Here is a 13,793-nt window from a genome sequence, read left to right as displayed (position 1 = left end):
TTTAACATCTTCATTGATGATCTGGATGAGGGGGTTGAGTCAGTCATCAGCAAGTTTGCAGATCACACCAAGTTGGGAGCAGATGTTAGTCAGTTAGAGGGTGGAAAGGCTCTGCAGAGGGACCTCGACTGACTGGACAGATGGGCAGAGTCCAATGGGATGGCATTCAACAAGTCCAAGTGCCAGGTGCTGCACTTTGGCCACAACAACCCCATGCAGAGCTACAGGCTGGGGTCAGAGTGGCTGAGAGCAGCCAGGCAGAGAGGGACCTGGGGGTGCTGATTGACAGCCGCCTAAACATGAGCCAGCAGTGTGCCCAGGTGGCCAAGAAAGCCAATGGCATCCTGGCCTACATTAGGAATAGTGTGGCCAGCAGGAGCAGGGAAGTCATTGTGCCCCTGGACTCTGCATTGGTTAGGCCACACCTTGAGTCTTGTGTCCAGTTCTGGGCCCCTCAGTTCAAGAAGGACATCGAAACACTTGAACGTCTCCAGAGAAGGGCAACGAAGTTCGTGAGGGGTTTGGAACACAAGCCCTGTGAGGAGAGGCTGAGGGAGCTGGGGTTGCTTAGCCTGGAGAAGAGGAGGAGGCTCAGGGGAGACCTCATTGCCCTCTACAACTACCTGAAGGTGTTGTAGGCAGGATGGGGTTGGTCTCTTCTCTCTAGCAACCAGCACCAGAACAAGAGGACACAGTCTCAAGCTGCACCAGGGGAAGTTTAGGCTGGAGGTGAGGAGAAAGTTCTTCACTGAGAGAGTTGTTAGCCATTGGAATGTGCTGCCTGGGGAGGTGGTGGAGTCACCATCTCTGTAGGTGTTCAAGAGGGGACTGGATGTGGCACTTGGTGCCATGGTCTAGTCATGAGGTCTGTGGTGACAGGTTGGACTGGATGATCTTTGAGGTCCAACCTTGGTGATACTGTGATACTGTTACAAGCTGTTCTCTTTCAAATGCTTGGCTTCTGGTCACTAAAAATCCTGCAGACATCATTTCAGGGCTAGTTAGGTCATTAAAATTCTCACTGATAAGTAAATATTTTTGCTAGCATTTGATTTCCACTCATTTCAACTTCCAACTCTTCTATTTTTTGGCTCTTTCTGGCCCTCTGGGGTTTCTGCTAAGAGTGAAACAAGGAAAAAAGTGGTTGTGTATTTATTTTTCTGCTGGTTGTGAGGTGTTCAAGAGGGGATTGGATGTGGCACTTGGAGCCATGGTCTAGTCAGCATGAGGTCTGTGGTGACAGGTTGGACTTGATGATCTTTGAAGTCCTTTCCAACCTTGATGCTATGATTCTATCCAGGCACAGTTCCCCTCTTTGTTTTTGTCCTTGTAACTTAAAGCGGTTTTGTTGTTAGCAAAATGTGTCTCATACCACCTCACCTTAAGTATGCTTCTTAAAATTGAAGCAAGGAAGGTTTGTGGAGACAGAATGGGAACTGAACCTGGTTAAACAACCTTTAGTGACAGCTTGGTGTGTATCTCCTTTGACAGCAGCTTCTGTTGCTGGCAGTTTGTGACCTCTAGAGAGGTCTCTGGGTTTTAGAGTGGATTGCCAGTGCCATCTTGTTCCAGTCATGTAGTTCCATCCTTTGGGAATGCATCTGTGTCCCTGAGACTAAAATAGCTTCAGTCCAATCCAATATGTTTGATCAGTTATTTAAAAGCCTTTTGTATGTTTTGGGGGGTGTGTGTGTGTGGTTCAACCTCCAAAGCAATGCAGAAACAGGTAATAATAATAGTTCAGAAAAGCTGCCTGCAGTGTTCTCCCCTTTCCAGGCTGAATGATTCTTAAAGCTATGAAAATACTGGGCAGGCTGTTTGGTTCTTGTCTCCTTTTCTCCTCCAAAACACAATCAAACAACAAAATGTTTTGTCAGTGTTTTGCTCCATCATCATTCAGTTTGCAGATGACACCAAGCTGGGGGCAGGAGTTGATCTGCTGGAGGGTAGAGAGGCTCTGCAGAGGGACCTCGACAGGCTGGGCAGATGGGCAGAGTCCAAGGGCAGGAGACTGAACACATCTGTGGTGGGTGGAAGGGTAAGGTCAAGAAGCCTCTTCACTTCCCCCCTGTAAGGCAAAGGGAAAGAAACTTGAAGGGAAAGGAAAAAAAAAACTCACAAGCTGAATTAGCAAAGCAGTGGAGCTATATTTACAAAGCAATGTAGGGTATGCAGGGGAATATTTACAAATTTACAATATCTACAATATATACAAAGATATACAACAGAGTAACACAGAAATGAGAGTAACCCCCCTCGGCAGAGAGGGGTCCCCCACCTCCGCTTTCCCCTCTCTTCCCCCCCTTTCCCCAGAGTGGGATAGAAGGAGAGAGAAAAGAGAGGAAAAAAAATGTTAGAAGCAGTTCGTGTTAATTGGAAGGGAGTTAATACCGGCCTTTATCTGTCTTCAAGGCCGAGGCCTTGGCAGAAAGCCCAGCACAGAGACAGAGCTGCACTGTGGAGGAGCGGAAGCAAGACTGATAGAAAAGTCCTGGAAATGTCCAGTTCACTCCCAGTTCCGAAGGTGCTTCCTCCCACTCTCCCAATGAAATTAGTTTAGATTATTCCTTCCGTTTACCAACTTCCGTCCACCATATTCCCTTTCTTAAGGGGGCAAAGTCAACCGGCCACAACATCCAAGTGCCAGGTTCTGCACATTGGCCACAACAACCCCATGCAGTGCTACAGGCTGGGGTCAGAGTGGCTGGAGAGCAGCCAGGCAGAGAGGGACCTGGGGGTGCTGGTTGATGGTAGGCTGAACATGAGCCTGCAGTGTGCCCAGGCAGCCAGGAGGGCCAATGGCATCCTGGCCTGCATCAGGAACAGTGTGGCCAGCAGGAGCAGGGAGGTCATTCTGCCCCTGTACACTGCACTGGTTAGGCCACACCTCGAGTCCTGTGTCCAGTTCTGGGCCCCTCAGTTTAGGAAGGAGGTTGACTTGCTGGAACGAGTCCAGAGAAGGGCAACAAAGTTGGTGAGGGGTTTGGAACACAAGCCCTGTGAGGAGAGACTGAGGAAGCTGGGGTTGCTTAGCCTGGAGAGGAGGAGACTCAGGGGTGACCTTAGTGCTCTCTACAACTACCTGAAGGGAGGTTGTAGACAGGCAGAGGTTGGTCTCTTCTCCCAGGCAGCCAGTACTAGAACAAGAGGACACAGTCTCAGGCTGTGCCAGGGGAGGTTCAGGTTGGATGTTAGGAAGAAGTTCTACACAGAGAGGGTGATTGCCCATTGGAATGGGCTGCCCAGAGAGGTGGTGGAGTCACCATCCCTAGAAGTGTTCAGGAGGAGACTTGATAGGGTGCTTGGCTGCCTGGTTTAGTTAATTAGGTGGTGTTGGATGATAGGTTGGATGCGATGATCTTGAAGGTCTCTTCCAACCTGGTCTGGTCTATTCTGTTCTTTAGCATCCATAGAATCATAGAATGGTTTGGGTTGGAAGGAACCTCCAAAGGTACAGCATTTAAAATAAGAGTAGAGCCAGTAAAGGAAGAGACTCCAGACTAACAGCCTTTAAAGTAAGAGTGTGAGTTTTCCTGCCAGTAAGTGAAGAGACTCCAGTTTAACAGCATTTAAATTAAGCCTAGAGTGTGAGTTTTCCTGCCAGTAGGTGAAGAGGTTCCAGTGTCAGAGCAGACCTTTGTTCTGAGACAATCGGGAGAACATGTGTTGGAGGAGAGAGCTTTTCCCTCACAAGAGGGCACTCCTGCACAGAGGATTTCAACCCTCTCCTGAGCATTTGCTTTAATGAAGTTAAAATCCAGATGTTGTTTGCTTGTTTCATCTCAGCTGTCTAAACTGATGTGTCATTACCTTAGCTGGGTATGTAACATCAGACATGGGCAATGTTAAGGGGATAACTTTGGGCTAAATTTAATCTTCCACTGTTAAATCATACCACAGGCTTTGTGATCTAAGAATCACAGAATCAACCAGGTTGGAAAAGACCTCAGAGATCATCAAGCCCAACCTATTACCCAGTACCTTACATCTCCTGACAACTAAACCATGGCTCCAAGTGCCACATCCAATCTTTTCCTGAACACCTCCAGAGATGGTGACTTCATCACCTCCCTGGGCAGCACATTCCAATCGCCAGTTACTCTTTCTGTGAAGAACTTTCTCCTCACCTCCAGCCTAAACTTCCCCTGGCACAGCTTGAGACTGTGTCCTCTTGTTCTGGTAGTGGTTGCCTGGGAGAAGAGACTATCACTCACCTGTCTACAACCTCCCTTCAGGTAGTTGTAGAGAGCAATAAGGTCTCCCCTGAGCCTCCTTTTCTCTTCTGTCTTGAGTGTCTTGAACTGAAACTGCTGGTTTTGACAAAGGAGCTCTGAATGGATTTGTGTTTTGTTTCAGGCAAACTGTAGCTGAACTCCAAGACAGGGACATACCAAACTTGAGGAACAAGGTCCAGAATGCAAACAGGGATTTAACAGCCCTGAAGGCTGAGATAGAAGAGCAGGAAACAGCCTTGCAGACAGCTATGACTGAGGAGGAGAGTGGCAAGGCATGTTTACAGGATGTAACACTAATGGAAAGGTACCAGGTATGCTTTGGTAATTCATGTTCTTACCTAAAGTGATGATAGAACCATAGAGTGCACTGGGCTGGGAAGGGATCTCTGGAGCTCTTCTAGCCCAGGCCCCCTGCAGTAAGCAAGGACATTGATAGTCACTTGCTAGCATTTAAATGAGTTAAGACCTTTCAAGCAAAAGAAAACCACTTTAAAAGACACCAGAACATAGGTGAGCTTGGTACTAATTAAACTTCATGTTGTATGTAATGATTTCTTCTCTTGAGGTCCACAGAGTCTCTTCTGATGTAGTTCTGTGTTGAAGTAACTAGGAGCAGAGAAATAATCCAGAGCTTGAGCATGACCACAAGTACACCAAAGTGGTTTTCAGTGCTCATAGTCATCAGCCTCTGCACTCTGTACTTTCATAGAGTCACAGAATTGCTTAGGTTGGAAAAGACCTTTCAGATCATGGAGTCTCCAGCCATTAACCCAGCACTGCCAGGGCACCACTAAACCATGCCCCTCAGCACCATATTTGCATGGCTTTGAAACCCCTCCAGGGATGAGGACTCCACCACTGCCCTGGGCAACCTGGGCCAGGCCTTGACATCTCTTTCTGAAGTCTTGTCACAAAAGCTTTCCTGTTCTGTGGCAAAGGGGAATGGATGCCCTATGCTTTTCCTGACACAGGAGGCTGTTTTGAACACTCTTCAGGCCCTAATTAGCCACACAAAATCTCTGCTTGACTGAGAACCACAAGAGGGACAATTGTGCAGATAACCTGAGAGCAGGTAAAGGGCTGAGGACGTCTCACAGGTGGGAGATGGCAGCACCTCTTCAGGCTCCAGCACCTCACTTGTCACAGGGATTGTTTGCACTGTTCTGAGGGATTGTCACAACCTTTCCATCCTTACTAACTGATTTCCTCTCACAATGAGGAATTCCAGTTCCTAGCAGCCTGTGGGGTGACACAACCTCACTGCCAATGATGTCATAGAATCATAGAATCAACAAGGTTGGAAAAGACCTCAAAGATCACCAAGTCCAACCTGTCACCCAACACCTCATGACTAAACCATGGCTCCAAGTGCCACTTCCAATCCCCTCTTGAACACCTCCAGGGACAGTGACTCCTCCACCTCCCTGGGCAGCACATCCCAATGGCTAACAACTCTCTCAGTGAAGAACTTTCTCCTCACCTCCAGCCTAAAATTCCCCTGGCACAGCTTGAGACTGTGTCCTCTTGTTCTGGCACTGGTTGCCTGGGAGAACAGACTAACCCCCTCTTGGCTACAACCTCCCTTCAGGTAGTTGTAGAGAGCAATAAGGTCTCCCCTGAGCCTCCTCTTCTCCAGGCTAAGCAACCCCAGCTCCCTCAGCCTCTCCTCATAGGACTTGTGCTTGAGGCCTCTCCCCAGCCTCGTTGCCCTTCTCTGGACACGTTCAAGTGTCTTGATGCCCTTCTTGAACTGAGGGGCTCAGAACTGGGCACAGTGCTGCAGCAGAGGAGATGAATTTGAGGGTCTTGAGTCATGAAAGTCTCAAGCCCCAAGTTTGTGCCAAAGGTGAAAACAATGCATTGTTAAGCACTAATACTATACTCCTTTTTCCTCCCACTTTCAGAGTGATATTAAGGATCTGGAACGGAAAATTGCTCAGCAGGAGGCTAAGCTGCTGGGGGTCGATTTGAGTAGAACTGTTCTCCAAGTAAGCCAAGAGAAACAAGAGAAAAAACACTTGTGGGATACAGGTAGGTGTTTTAAACCCAGTCTTTCATTTTTGTGTTGCCCTGCTGCCAGCAGAAATGCCACCTTCCATTTACTTTGCCTTCTGAAACAACTTTGTTCCTGCAGTGGGTTGGGGTCATCCTGGCTTCATGCAGGGTTAAGTTTTCCTCAGGGAGGCAATAAATCTTTTTATTGTGACTCTGTTTCTATCCTCAGTTACTAGTAAAATTGAGTTGAAGCAAAAACTCAAGCAAGACCAGCAAAACCAGATTCAGCAGCTGAAGAGTGCAGTGAATGACCTCAAGGCAGAGAAACTGCAGATCTCCAGCAGCATGCAGCGGCGGCGGCAGCTGGAGGAGCAAACAGTGGAATTAACCACTGAGGTTCAGTCCTTGTGCAGAGAGATCAAGGTAGGAAATACTCTGCATTGCTAGCACGAGCCAGCAGTGTGCACTTGCAGCCCAGAAGGCCACTGGGGTTGGGCTGCATCAAAAGCAGCTTGGCCAGCAGATGGGGAGAGATGATTCTGCCCCTCTGCTCTGCTGAGACCTCACCTGCAGTGCTGTGTCCAGCTATGGAGCCTTCAACACAGGAAGGAGATGGACCTGATGGATTGGGTCCAGAGGAGGGTCACAAAAATCATTGGGGGTTGGAGCACCTCTCCTACAAAGACAGACTGAGGGTGCTGGGGTTGTTCAGCTTGGAGAAGAGAAGCTTCCATGGAGACCTAATAGCAGCCTTCCAGTCCGTGAAGGGGACTATAAGGATGGAGAGAGACTTCACAAAGGCCTGCAGTGACAGGATGAGGGTCAGTGATTCAAAATTGGAGAACAGAACATTTAGATTGGGTGTTAGGAGCAAGTTCTGCAGCATGAGGGTAGTGGAACACTGCAACAGGTTGCCCAGGGAGGTAGTGGAGGCCCCATCCCTGGAAATACTCAAGACAAGGCTTGACAGGGCTCAGAGCAGCCTGATCTAGTGGAGAATGCCCCTGCTGACTACAGGGGGGTTGGACTAGATGACCTTTGCATGACCCTTCTGACCCAAACTATTCTATGATTCTGTAGCTCTTAGCTTTGTTATCCTGAGGGGGAAAATAAGAGCAACCAACCACAATCTTATTACATTTCATGTTGCCTGTGATCCTGCCAAATGAGATGTGGTATTAAATGTTTGTCCTGTTCTGCTACTGCCTTATCAGCAAAGGATGAGGAGTGATGGCTCCAAACTGGAAGAAGCTGGGTTTAGATCAGGCATTAGGAAGAAATTCTTCCTCATGGGGGTGCTGAGGCACTGGAACACATTGCCCAGATGAGGAGGCTCCAAGCCTGGAGGTGTTCAGAGCCAGGTTGGTTGGTGCCTTGAGCAACCTGGTCTGGTAGGGAGGTGTCTCTGCTCGTGGCAGGGGATTGGAAGTATTTTAAGGTCTCTTCCAACCCAAACCAGTTTCTGATTTGGGGAAACTTCTAGGATTTTTTCAATACATATTTTCACACACCAATAAAAACCACAAAAGGAAGTAAGTAACACATCATCTGTAATGATTTCTTTTGTGCCACTTGAGAAATCACTGACCTGGAACAGAATGAGAAAATAAAAGGAACTGTCTCTCAACTCTTTCTCAGGAAGCAAAAGAGCAGGTCTTCCCTTTGAATGCAACCCTGGATGAATTGCAGCAGGAGAAGGAGGATCTGGTCAATAAGAGGACTGCATGTAATAAAGAAGCACAAGAGAAGGTTTGTGTGCTCTTGGCATCCCTGGGAGATAGGATTGCATCTTCTTCTCCAGGCACTGATGGAAATCATGGGAATGAGTCTGCTTGTGACTTCAGTGAATGCTTTTAGAATCCAGTACCTGAAAAGGACCTACAAGAAAGCCAGGGAGGGCCTTTTTACAAGGACTTGTAGTGATAGAATGAGAGGCAATAGCTTTGAGCTGGAAGAGGGGAGGTTGAGACTGGAGAAATTTTTTCACAGGGAGGGTGTGGAGACACTGGAACAGGCTGCCCAGGGAGGCTGTGGATACCCCCTGCCTGGAGGTGTTCAAGGCCAGGCTGGATGAGGCCTTGAGCAGTCTGGGCTGGTGGGAGGTGTCCCTGCCCATGGTAGTGGGGGTTGGGACTAGGTGATCTTTAAGGTCTCTTCCAACCCATGCCATTCCATGAATGTGGTGCTACTTTTGGGAAGGGAAAAGGACCATAGCCAAGTCAGGAGACCATTCCATGAATCTGTGGTGCTACTTTTAGGAAGGGAAAAGGACCATAGCCAAGTTAGGAGTTGAGCTGAATTGTAATTAACCTTTGATAGTCTTGTCAAAAGGCTTTTAAGGGTGTTTGGCAAAAAGAAGTGTCCAGTGGTATTAAAATCTGAGAGAAGTATCATGGGAGGCTGTAACCTGTCCTTGCCAAGAGCCAGACCTGGTGACCCTCTTGTGTAAGCACAAGAGAGTGTGTTCCCATTTGTTCTGGACACCAGTTTCATGGTGGTGAGGATTATCTGCGCTCCAGATGCTGAAGGCTTCGTTAGGAAGTGAAAGGCAGTGACAGTGAGGACTTGACAATGATGTTATGAGGTGCCTGATCTGTGACAATGCATCAGCTCTTGGGCATGAGACTCTCTCTTCATTTGACCTGTACCTCATTGTATTTCATTTCATTTTCCCTGCAGATGAATAGCATCAAAGAGAAAGTTAAAGACATAAACAAGTACGTGAAAGAAATTGAAAACTACATCCAGCAAAGGAAAGATGACTATAAAAAGGTAACCTGCAAACTAGTTGATGGAAAGTGGGCCTGAAAAGCACTTCTGTCTTTCAATAAATGCTTTGCTGTATCATTGCTTTAGCAAAAGGAGTCTGAACTGGAAGGAGTAAATTCTCTGTTAGCTGCCTGTGAGAAACAGAAGGAGAAGATAACTAAAGAGATGGAAACGATTCGCCAAGATATTGACACTAAAAAGGTAGAGGCTTTGCTTTGTTACTGTGTTTGCAGCTTGTGGGAGGTGTGCAGACCTCAGACTTTGAGAACCAATTCACTGAAACATGATCCAACCTCTTGCTTTGTGTGGAGATAGATACAGGAGAGGTGGCTGCAGGATAATCTTACTTTGAGAGAACGGAACAAAGAGCTGAAAGGAGTTGAAGACAATATAAAGCACCTGATGAAGGAGATGGGGGAGATGAAAGTCCCACAGCTGAAAAAGTAAGCATCTTCAAAGCAGAGCCAGGGAATTGGTTTGATTGGAAAAGCCCTCTAGGACCATCCAGTCTAACTGTGAATCCAACACCACCATGGCCATTAAACCTGTCCCCAAGTGCCATGGCCACACATTTCTTGAACACCTCCAGGGATGGGGACTCCACCACCTCCCTGGGCAGCCTGTGCCAATCCTTGACCACTCTTCCAGCAAAGAAATTTTTCCTTATCTCCAACCTAAACCTCCCTTGGCACAATTTCAGGCTATTTTCTCTTGTTCTGTCATCTGGTACTAAGAAGAGACCAACCCCCACCTCTCAGTCCAGTGTCCTTTCAGGGAGTTGTAGAGAGCAATGAGATGCTCCCTCTAGACTAAACAACCCTGATTCCCTCAGCCTTCCCTCATAAGGCTTGTTCTCCAGACCCTCCCCAGCTTAGTTGCCCTTTCTTAGGATGTTAGTATGTTAATTTTAACTGTTACAGACTTGACAGTTGCAATATAATGAGCCACTGTCCAACCTGCTTTAGCAGGGACTTTGGACTAGATGATCTCTAGAGGTCCCTTCCACCCCCTCCCCTATGCTGTTACTCTGTGAACATAAACTCCCAATTAGAACCTTGATTAAAATCTTGTGAGCCACTAAATACCAATGACTTGCAGACTTGTATATCAGCTATGGTTTAGAATGAGAGGAAATGGCCTGAAATTGTGCCAGGGCAGGATATCATTGGTCTCAGCTTCAGCAAGGCTTTTGATGCTGTCTCCCAAAACCTCCTCGTGGGTAAACTCCAGCAGAGTGAGTGAGATGATTGGTAACTGCTCAACAGCACAGCTCAGAGGGTTGTGATCCAGTGGTGCAGAGTCCAGGTGGAAGCCAATGGTGTTCCCCAGGGATCAGAACTGGGTCCAGTTTTGTTCAATATCATCATCAATGACCTGGGTGAGGGATTCAGTGGACCCTGAGCAAGTTCTCTGATGATGCAGACTGGGAAGAGTGACTGACACCCCATCAGGTTGTGCTGCCATCCAGCAAGATCTGGGCTGGCTGGAGAGCTGGGCAGAGGGGAGCCTTGTGATGTTTAATAAGGACAAGTGCAGAGTCCTGCATCTGGGGAGGAATGACAGCAGGCACCAGGACAGAGTAAGGTCATGGAGAAAGACCTTGGAGTCTGGGTGGGCAGCAAGTTCTCCATGTGCCTTTGTGGCCAGGAGGGCCAAGAGCATCCTGGGGTGCCTCAAGAAAAGTGTGGCCAGCAGGGCTAGGCAGGTTCTCCTCCCCTTGTACTCTGCCCTGGTGAGGTCATACCTAGAATGCTGTGTCTGGTTTTGGGGTCTCCAGTTCAAGAGAGACAGGCACCTGCTGGAGAGAGTTCAATGGAGGCTATGAGGATGATTAAGGGACTGGAACATGTCTCCTATGACCAAAGACTTAGAGCCCTGGGGCTGTTTAGCCTGGAGAAGGGCAGGAGGGGATCTTATCAATGTCTAAATATCTGAGGGGTGGGTGTCAAGATGAAGGTGCCAGGCTCATTCTGGTGGTGCCCAGTGATAGGACAAGGAACAATGGTAGAAGCTAGAACACAGGAGGTTCCACCTCAACACAAGGAGGTGGTACTTTATGGTAAGGCTGCTGGAGCCCTGCAGCAGGCTGCCCCAGAGAGGTTGTGTAGTCTCCTCCTCTGGAGACTTTCCAAACTCTCCTGGATGTGTTTGTGTGCAGCCTACCCTAGGTGAACCTGCTTTGGTTGGGGGGCTGGACTCAATCTCTGTAGAATAGAATAGAATGGAATGGACCGGACCGGAAGAGACCTTCAAGATCATCGCGTCCAACCCATCAACCAATCCAACCCACCCAACAACTAACCCATGGCACCAAGCACCCCATCAAGTCTCCTCCTGAACACCTCCAGCGATGGCGACTCCACCACCTCCCCGGGCAGCCCATTCCAATGGGCAATCACTCTCTCTGTGTAGAACTTCTTCCTAACATCCAGCCTAAACCTCCCCTGGTGCAGCTTGAGACTGTGTCCTCTTGTTCTGGTGCTGCTTGCCTGGGAGAAGAGACCAACCTCTGCCTGGCTACAACCTCCCTTCAGGTAGTTGTAGAGAGCACTAAGGTCACCCCTGAGTCTCCTCCAGGCTAACCAACCCCAGCTCCCTCAGCCTCTCTTCATAGGGCTTGTGTTCCAAACCCCTCAAGGTCCCTTCCAAGCCCTAATGTTCGGTGATCAGGAGCAATTTCCTTCCTGCAGGAGAAGTCAGGCTTTGGCACAGGCAGCCCAGGGTGGAGTTGCCATCCCTGGAGGTGTTCAAGAAATGTGGGGACATGGCACTTGGGGCCATGGGTTAGTAGGCATGGTGGTGCTGGGATGAGGGTCGGACTCAGTGATCTTAGAGGCCCTTTCCAACCCAAACAATTCTCTGGTTCTATGGTTTGACAGTGAACAAAACCGTTTAGAGGAGAGAATAGAGTCTCTGAAGAGGAGCCATCACCTGGCACTGGGCCGCCAGCACGGGTTTGAGGAGGAGATCATTCGCTTCAAAAAGGAGCTTCGAGAGCCACAGTTCAGAGATGCAGAGGAGACATACAGGGAGATTATGATTGTTATGAGAACCACAGAGCTGGCCAACAAAGACCTGGACCTTTATTACAAGGCTCTGGATAAGTAAGTATGTTCAGGGGAGGGTCATTTCAGTGGTTCAGGCTTCGTTACTTTTGACAGCCTTGAGGCAAAAGCAGCTTTCCCTTTCCTAAGTCTGGGCTGATTTAGGAGTAAGAAATAGATTGACCTAAATTCTTTGAGACTTGATGATTTCTCAAAGTCAGGCATTTAAATGTTAAGATAACAAGGTGTCCATTGATTCATGAAAATGTACTACAAATGGTACAGGCTTAGTAGGAGATCTGTAAGGTGATGAATAGAATATGCTCCCAGGGTGTTTGGAGCTAAATCTACACAGAGGCAGGTCACCTGAAGGCATCTTTAGGAAGCTTTACCTGGACAGAGGTAGAGTCACCTGAAGGCATCTTTAGGAAGCTTTACCTGGACAGAGGTAGAGTCACCTGAAGGGTCTTTAGGAAGCTTTACCTGGACAGAGGTAGAGTCACCTGAAGGGTCTTTAGGAAGCTTTACCTGGACAGAGGCAGAGTCACCTGAAGGCATCTTTAGGAAGCTTTACCTGGACAGAGGTAGAGTCACCTGAAGGGTCTTTAGGAAGCTTTACCTGGACAGAGGTAGAGTCACCTGAAGGTATCTTTAGGAAGCTTTACCTGGACAGAGGTAGAGTCACCTGAAGGTATCTTTAGGAAGCTTTACCTGGACAGAGGTAGAGTCACCTGAAGGTATCTTTAGGAAGCTTTACCTGGACAGAGGTAGAGTCACCTGAAGGGTCTTTAGGAAGCTTTACCTGGACAGAGGTAGAGTCACCTGAAGGGATCTTTAGGAAGCTTTACCTGGACAGAGGTAGAGTCACCTGAAGGGTCTTTAGGAAGCTTTACCTGGACAGAGGTAGAGTCACCTGAAGGTATCTTTAGGAAGCTTTACCTGGACAGAGGCAGAGTCACCTGAAGGCATCTTTAGGAAGCTTTACCTGGACAGAGGTAGAGTCACCTGAAGGGTCTTTAGGAAGCTTTACCTGGACAGAGGTAGAGTCACCTGAAGGTATCTTTAGGAAGCTTTACCTGGACAGAGGTAGAGTCACCTGAAGGTATCTTTAGGAAGCTTTACCTGGACAGAGGTAGAGTCACCTGAAGGGTCTTTAGGAAGCTTTACCTGGACAGAGGTAGAGTCACCTGAAGGGATCTTTAGGAAGCTTTACCTGGACAGAGGTAGAGTCACCTGAAGGGTCTTTAGGAAGCTTTACCTGGACAGAGGTAGAGTCACCTGAAGGATCTTTAGGAAGCTTTACCTGGACAGAGGTAGAGTCACCTGAAGGCATCTTTAGGAAGCTTTACCTGGACAGAGGTAGAGTCACCTGAAGGCATCTTTAGGAAGCTTTACCTGGACAGAGGTAGAGTCACCTGAAGGCACCTTTAGGAAGCTTTACCTGGACAGAGGTAGAGTCACCTGAAGGATCTTTAGGAAGCTTTACCTGGACAGAGGCAGGTCACCTGAAGGCACCTTTAGGAAGCTTTTGTAAGTGGGTCTCCCAGAACTGCTGATGGTTTTCCTTTCTTCTTGTCTTTTTGATGGGGTTTGTTGTTGAGGGAGGTAGAGGGAAGCTTCCAAGATAGGCAGTTGTGGTAGTTGTAGCTTCTAACTGAGCTTGTCTGGCAAAGTTAACGTTGGAGGGGGAAATTTCAACCCACTACAGCAGTGGATAACTGGTAGAGGGAAGATTCCAGGATATGCAGTG

The 13,793-nt window shown here is 48.2% G+C and overlaps 1 protein-coding gene across 3 annotated transcripts in view; it reads left to right on the top strand.

The window, feature by feature from the left end:
* The window catches only part of RAD50 (RAD50 double strand break repair protein), a 35,265-nt gene that overhangs the window by 14,101 nt on the left and 7,371 nt on the right, over positions 1-13,793 (top strand). For all 3 annotated transcript variants that reach the window (XR_010989687.1, XM_068157989.1, XM_068157981.1), the window contains exons 15-22: positions 4,357-4,546; positions 6,140-6,266; positions 6,460-6,653; positions 7,869-7,979; positions 8,910-9,002; positions 9,087-9,200; positions 9,315-9,442; positions 11,879-12,103. Coding sequence is in view for 2 of the 3 variants with exons in the window: in XM_068157989.1 (XP_068014090.1) it covers positions 4,357-4,546; positions 6,140-6,266; positions 6,460-6,653; positions 7,869-7,979; positions 8,910-9,002; positions 9,087-9,200; positions 9,315-9,442; positions 11,879-12,103 (1,182 nt within the window). In the remaining variant the exon portion in view is untranslated. The remainder of the gene's footprint in view (positions 1-4,356; positions 4,547-6,139; positions 6,267-6,459; positions 6,654-7,868; positions 7,980-8,909; positions 9,003-9,086; positions 9,201-9,314; positions 9,443-11,878; positions 12,104-13,793) is intronic.

The sequence above is a fragment of the Melanerpes formicivorus genome, unplaced genomic scaffold (assembly GCF_026170545.1).
Source record: "Melanerpes formicivorus ecotype bairdi unplaced genomic scaffold, bMelFor1.0.p_v2 SCAF_2, whole genome shotgun sequence".
Taxonomy (NCBI): domain Eukaryota; kingdom Metazoa; phylum Chordata; class Aves; order Piciformes; family Picidae; genus Melanerpes; species Melanerpes formicivorus.
This window is presented reverse-complemented; position numbering and strand designations above follow the sequence as displayed.